The 7,825-nt window shown below is 31.6% G+C and overlaps 1 protein-coding gene across 1 annotated transcript; it reads left to right on the plus strand.

Moving 5' to 3' along the window:
* Window positions 1-494: 494 nt before the first annotated feature.
* Window positions 495-5,547, plus strand: LOC111621511 (cell adhesion molecule-related/down-regulated by oncogenes-like; the record flags this gene model as incomplete). The annotated part of the gene is made up of 10 exons (XM_023363665.1): window positions 495-624; window positions 694-849; window positions 930-1,100; window positions 1,188-1,265; window positions 2,218-2,430; window positions 2,505-2,680; window positions 2,748-2,967; window positions 3,078-3,296; window positions 3,366-3,517; window positions 3,589-5,547. Coding segments are annotated over 10 exons (1,680 nt in total), but the record flags the coding sequence as incomplete, so codon positions are not given.
* Window positions 5,548-7,825: the final 2,278 nt, after the last annotated feature.

Consider the following 7,825-nt stretch of genomic DNA (forward strand, 5'->3'; position numbering starts at 1 on the left):
AATTGCCTTGCCATCTGGCCAGCTAATACCTGTTAGCTGTTATATTAAATTTTCTGAACCTATTACTCAATTAAAGCTTTAATGTTCAAACCTGATTACATGTTGGACTTGTTATTAAAAATCCTTCAAATTCACATATTCAAAATAGACAGATAACTGAACTAAGTCATTAGAAAATAAAGTAATAAATATGGGAAATTTTTCAGCAACCATTAAATAACAGAAATGAGACAAAGTTTTGTTTTTGCATGATTAAATGTCACAAAATAAAGTTTAAATAATAATATGTTAAAATTGATTTCATAGTTAACAATCATTTGTATTTAAATATGATTTTTATATATTAAGGAAAGGAGATTTCAATTGTACAACAAAACAATACATGTACCAGAGATAAAAAGATGATTGAAATCACAAAGTAGCATTGTATTTTTAAAATATTAAAAATAAATTTATGATATTGTACATATTTTACAACAACAAATATTCATATTTTTGATAAATTTTCAATAGGAAATTTAGTGCTGTTAAATGTTGTTCAGGAAGATGAAGGTACATATATTTGTCATGCTTTTAATGGTATTGGAGAAAGAATATCTGCATCTACAAATATATATATTCATGGTAAATAATGCATGCATTATACTTAAATTTCATTCATCAGTTTTATTAATATTAATTTTTAATTTTTAGAAATACCTCATTTATTAAGTTCACCCGATGACAAACAGATCATAAAGGGTGAAAACATAACTGTGGAATGTATTGCTAAAGGTTACCCCAAACCTCATATTGAATGGTTTCATAATGGCAAAAAACTTGTGACAAACAGTCGGATCCATGTAAAAGGTAATTTTGGCATCATACATTAATTACTTTATAATTGTTTAAATTTCAATTAACAAAAAAATAAAATATTTTCTGTTCAGGAGGATTACTAAACATAAAGAAATCTTTACTAAAAGATTCAGGAATTTATCAGTGCTTTGCAATAAATGCTTTGGGATCGACCTACGGAGTATTTGTTATCGATATTCACGATACCTCAAAAATATCAAGAGACTGGGGGAGTGACGAGGAAACAGAGGAAGAGGAAGAGGGTTAGTAAAATGCTTTTAATTTACAAAATTTATTAAATTAATAAAAATCTAAATATAAATTAGCTATAGTTTAAGTATTCTTATTAGAAATGTATGATGGCCACAATGCATTTCAAGATTTTTTAGGTGATAAGAAAGGACACAAAAAAAGAAAGCATAAAGGAAGTAAGTAAACAAATTTTACTTGATGATTCACTAACTTTATTCATCTTTGAATATACAGATGATTGCAAATTACAGTGCTTAATATTTAAAAAACATGTTAGAGTCGTGCTTTGAAACCATATTGTATTGTTGGAAATTATTTTTGTAAGAAGGAACATCAATCCATACAAATACCTGCCTGCTTGCCTTGTCAAATGACCTTCATTTCCTCTATTGCCATAGATGTGTTTTGGAAACTTTCTTTCCCTCTTCAATATGACTTTTTTTTTTTTTTTTTATAGACAAGACATCTCTGCAGTAGTGTCATATTGAAGAGGGAAAGAAAGTTTCCAAAACATATCTATGGCAATAGAGGAAATGATGGTCATTTGACAAGGCAGGCAGATATTTGTATGGATTGATGTTCCTTCCTACAAAAATAACATGTTAGACTACTTTTTGTAATTGTATCAATATTTTAATGCATACAAGGACAGAATTAAGAAGGCCATTTTCATGTTCTCAATGTGAAATCTACCATGGAAGTGGTCAAGAGGTTAGAGATGGGATCTAATATATTCATTTCAGTCCACATTGAAAATTTTGAGTTCTTCAAAGCAGCAGCTCGCATCTTTATTGCATCAGCTAACACTACAGCAAAATAATTAATTATTTTATCATGAAAAAGAGAGCATCCAAATACTGGCAAGAGTGACACGCATTTATTAGTAATAAATCATCCGTCCTGAACACATCATTTTTGTTATTTAATGTAGAAAAATCTACTAATAATTGTATATTATTTCTTGACAGGATTAGAATAATATAGTTATTATATTTCAATGAAAAAAAAACTGTTTAATATTACTTTTACACAAAATGTTTTAATTACAATAATAAATAATAGGATTTGAAACTTTCTCTTTTTCTATAGATTATTTCATTTACTCGAATAATAATAATTTCTTTTTAGTAAAAATGGTGCCACCCAGTAAACCCGAAGTTACTCGTTTATCGGACAATTCTGTAATGGTGAGATGGAATGTCCCACAGAATGATGGTCTGCCAATAATATTTTTTCGTGTTCAGTATAAGGAAGTGGGGAAAAAGGGAAATGTCTGGATAACAATTGATGAAGACATAGCTTCTCATCTTCATGCTCATGCAGTGAGTGGACTGAAAACTGGTAAATAAATGACAAATATTTTTGTATAAAATTACAACACATGAAAATTAAAAGTCTACATTAATTTCAAATAGGTGGACGATATAGATTTAGAATTGCAGCTGTTTATGCTAATCAAGATAATAAAATGGGTCCCAGCTCTGCAAAATTTATTCTTCATAAAGATCCTCCAGTAAAAAAACCAGAATCGGGACCGACAATAACGGAGGCCGAAGCAGTCAGTCAGTCGGCCATTATGTTACACTGGAAAGTAAGTTCTTTCACGGAAAGTTCTAAATTAAACTGCAATAGGCATTAATGTATAAAAACATTTTCAGTACGAAGAAGTTGATTCGATTCCAGTTGAAGGCTTTTTTATTTATTATCGAGCCACACACAGTGCCGGAGAATATTCACAAGTCATCGTATTGGGTTCAAACACACAATCGCACATTTTATCTCATTTGCTTCCAGAAACTCCATATGATATTAAAATGCAGTGTTTTAACATTTACGGAACATCTGATTTCTCCAATATCTATACATGCAAAACATTACGTGAGTATTATTTATACATTTCTTAATATAGTGAATACTGCAAGATAAGATAAGAAAAATTTTTGAAGTACATTAATTGTGCAAAACCAAAAAACACTATATATTTATAGCATCCCAGATTACAGATGTCAACAATTATCATAACAAACCACAACAAGATAGGTCAACAACTAATGACGGAAGCAAAAGTGTAGCTACAAAATCTGTGGAAAGTAGCAAACTCATATACATCATTCTTGGAAGTGTTTTGGGAATAATGCTGTTGGTCTTGCTGATCTTCATGGTGTTATGTATTCAGAAACAACAGAGACAAAGGAGACATTTACAAAGTAAGTTATGATCAGTAATAGAATAAATGTTAATAATTAAAATTAAATTAACACATACAATCTGTCCAGCAAATCAAACTACTTTAGAACTCCAAGTGAAACCCGACACTAACGGTCACATACCTTCAACCAATGGATTTTTGAAAGGAAAAGAGAAAGTTAATATTAGTGTTAATCCATTAAATGAATATTTGAAAGATGATGATCCTAAACTTAGCCAGGTAAAATTTGAAATTAGTAAAGCTGTTCTTTATTAAAATTGTCTAACTAATTTCATATATATATTTTTCAGACAGCCAAAATTTCTAGTAACAATAATGAAATGATTCCACTTAACAATCTAGAAAGAAATGACAGACAAGGTATGAATTTTAAAATTATTGCTTTACACAGGATAGTTACAGTTATTTCTTTATTTTTTACATACAAATTATGTCTCAGATTATTTAAAGCATGATCTGCTAGTGCAATTGCATGCAAAATTTACTATAAGTTTTTATGAAAAGGAAAAGTTGTTTAATAAATTCTATACAGATGATAAGTATGGTAATAATCTATCAGCCAAATGTTGTGATGCATACACCTTTGTTCTAAAAACAAAAATCATGGTTATTAGTGAAGGCAATCCAATGATAATTTTTATTATTTGTTTGATATCATCCATAATGTATAAAAAACCACACACATTTGTATGTGCTTAAATATTTCCAACTAAATAGGTTGCATTGAAACCTATTATACAATTTTTTGACAATTCAGAAATCAGTGTGCAAGGATATTAAGTTGGGAATGTTGATCATGCATCACAATAATTGAATATGTTGTAGAGTGATATAGCAGAAAAAATAATTCAATTACAGGTTATTAAATGTTATAAATGTGTATTGGAAGTTGTCAGTTTCTGTTTAAAAGAAACTCAACATCACTGTGATGGTGGAAAATACACAGTATGTGCTAGGTTGCTGAACTGAAGCCAGTGTAATAAGCTACTGGAGATTGGCTATATACCGTTGATTTCACATAGTCCACACACAAAAAAAAAATCCAAGGAATTTGTATCATGTAATGACCCATTATGGCTACATTAATTGTCATTGAATGTGGCAAAATATTGTCTTGCTGGAAGATTACACTCTTCATGTCCCCATGTAGTGTCCTCCATGAAAATGAATAGCCTGCACATTTTATTACAACTCATTCCACACCACACGGTTTTCAGGCTTGCGTGATAGCATTGGGTGTGTTCATTCTCTCAGAGAAAACCCACTGATTGTTGTTTCCTCTGTCACATACATAATGTGCTGTGGAAACATCTTCATGTATTGACACATACACTTCCTCCTGATGTGTGAGGCAAAATCAGACTGACTTGCAGGAAATTCTAATAACCTTTCATAATGGAGTATAGTAACACTCTTAAACTTGTCAGAACTCTCCCTAGACATGAGTAATACTCTTCCATTTTATATACCACACCAAAATTGACAACCTTTCAACACAAAGTAATCAATTACAGGCTACTAAACATTCCAAATGGATCACACAGTATATTTTACAGAAAATATTTGAGTCAAATATAAAATTATAGCATAGCTAGCTGCGTGTATAAAAAATGTAATGATGATTACGTACTGCACATATTATATCTCTAGTATTAAATTCCTCCCATGAAACTAATGCAAACTTCAGAAAAATAATATTAATTCTAGTGTTTTTGTATCTTAACCAATGTCCACAAATTATGTGGGTAATCCCAAAAGTAAGGTCTCCTATTTTTTAAAAATAGGAAGAAATGTTTATTTTCAATAATGTTCATATCATTTTAAAGCTTGAACATTTATCTATTTTTCTACATAATCGCCATTTTGGTTGATGCATTTTTGTAGGCACTGTAACAGATTTTGTATGCCCATGTCATACCAGCTCGCCACCATGTCACGGGACCCATCTTGCGCACACCTTCCGATATTGCAACTTTTCTGTTAAAATCCTATGAATGGTGCTTCAGGAAACTCCAAGAACCAAAATGCAGAGATCATCCAGAGTGATTCCCCGATCTTCACACATGGTTTGCTCAACCTTTGCGACTGTCTCCCACTTCTTTCTTTATCATGAATTTCAGTACGATGTGCTGCAAACTCCCTACACCACTTGAGTACGTTTTTGACATCTATGCATGACATGCCATACATTTCGTCAATTAGTGATGAATTTCAATCGGTTTAACACGACACAGCGGCAAGCTGGTGACATGGGCATACAAAAATGCATCAATTATGTAGAAAATGAAATGGTGATTATGTAGAAAAATAGATAAATGTGAGATTAGCAGTGGGTCACTGGTTAATCCCCAAATGACCACTTACTCTGCACAGGCTGGTAAAACCCGATCTCAGGGTCATTGGATGGCTAGGAGGGCAAATCGAGTGGGTGAGGAAGCTGACAGGTGTCCTTAAATGACAGGAAACAGGTTCAACAAAATAATAAATTGAAGGGCTAAGCTATGATACATAAAGCGATAACAATATATAGGTTAAATGCGGTTAAATACAACTCAGAATAAATGCGGCTAACATACTCCTTCCTCTGAGGGTTAAACTAAAAATACGCTTAGGGAGAGAGAGGGTTCAAATAATTACCTCAAAGAGAGCTCTATGTGGCGATTAAGTGTTATGTGGAAGTTCCTATGGTCTTCTATATGGTATCTTCTCCTTTTGTCGGGTCGAGTCCATTGTATGGAGGTCTGGGAGACAAGATGCACACATCAAAAAGTATAACTTCCTAGAGATCGACCTGAGCTTCCGGAGATTCGAGCTTTTATATCATTTGCGTAGGAAAACTGACACGTGATTGATTTTTGTTGACGATGACGGTGCATTCTTAAACTTTGTAAACTTTCCCATCTAGTTGTTAGTACAATCGGTGACATCTGATCTAGTTCAAATTCCTCGGATTTTTTCTGCAGATATTTTCAATTAATAGAAAATTTAAATTTTTAAGAAGCCTGTAAAAATCTGCGGGTTCACATAAATGTTCAAGCTTTAAAATCATATGAACATTATTGAAAATAAATGTTTCTTTCTATTTCTAAAAAAATAGGCAACCTTACTTTTGGAATTACCCTCATATTTATATACCTGATAATCTCTAAATAACTCTGCATGGGTGTGTATTTACATTACCTAAGAAAAATCTGGATGTGTAAATGGACTCTACATATACTGACTGAAATTTGACATCAACAGAGGATTTTTTCAAGCCATTGCATGTTCAACAGCAGCTCAATGGTGTTTCATCTAATCCATTTTTCAATATCTACTGGATATGCTCAAACCCAGAAAATTTTAGTTGGGTCAGACAGACCTCACCTGGTATTTTTTTTCCCATTATAAGCTTTTTTGCTACTGGTCTTAGCATAGCTTCTACCCACTTCCTGATGACTTTTCTTTGTCCTGTGAAACCAACAAGCATTGGAAATGGAAATTCATTGCTAATAAAATAATATAAATGCCACTTTAGTGGAACTCCCAAACATTAGGAATAGAACAATGTATTTGACTGGGTTCTTCTAGTGAGACCTTCAGACTTTGTGATAGCATGGGCTAATGTGAAAGGAATTCAACTGGAAATAAATGATGGGAGGCTGAGATGTTTCTCAGTAGGTGATAAACACAGAAAAATCATTTTTCTGTATTTTCAGGCACAAAATAACAGTGTGAAAACATTAAAATTGAAGGTCTCATGTCCCAGACCATGCATGTCATTATATCAGAGAAGCAAACTGTTTATGATCCTGTGACAATAAAAAAATTTGAATGCAATTGCCATGATTATCCGGAGTGGATCTTTTGATAAGTGGGAAAATATTTTGTCTGAATTTCTACACAAATGGATAGCATGTAGCATGAGGATATTGTAGGAGCACAACAAAGTAAATCAATTTAGTCAAAAATGTTCATAAACAATGGCAATTTTCCATGCATAGTATTTATTACTTGTGATTGCATGTTATAAAAGGTTGTCCTTTTCTAGTTTAATTTTACCCTCAAAATTTGCATAAACTAGCTACATCTTGACATATTTCTGTAGTCTGTAAAACTGGAAAAATATTTTTCTACATAATGTATTAGTGATGATGAATCAATTTTATTCTAACAATGTTTAAATCATAATTAAATGGCACAAAGTTACTAATATCAAAATGTTTTCAAGAACTTGCATATCTAAAAAAACAATTATAATATTTTGTCAAACAAAGGACTTGTGAGAGACAATCAGAGATGCTGACCATTATATAAGTTTCTTGTAGACATCCTTTTAGGTCTATAAGAGTTTTTTTTTTTGTAGTTTTTGTTCTCAAATAAGCAATTTTGTGTGGACAAAATGCTATGCTAAAATCTGTTAGAAGAGGTTGCATTTAAAAATGACATGTATCGTTGAAAAGTCCAAGTAAAAAAAAAAAAACACTTTATTCAAAATGTTTTTTTTTTTCTTTCTATTACATACATATATATATGTAAGCTTAAGAC

Source organism: Centruroides sculpturatus, unplaced genomic scaffold (genome assembly GCF_000671375.1).
Source record: "Centruroides sculpturatus isolate CEXI.00-Female unplaced genomic scaffold, Cexi_2.0 scaffold222, whole genome shotgun sequence".
In the NCBI taxonomy this organism is placed as follows: domain Eukaryota; kingdom Metazoa; phylum Arthropoda; class Arachnida; order Scorpiones; family Buthidae; genus Centruroides; species Centruroides sculpturatus.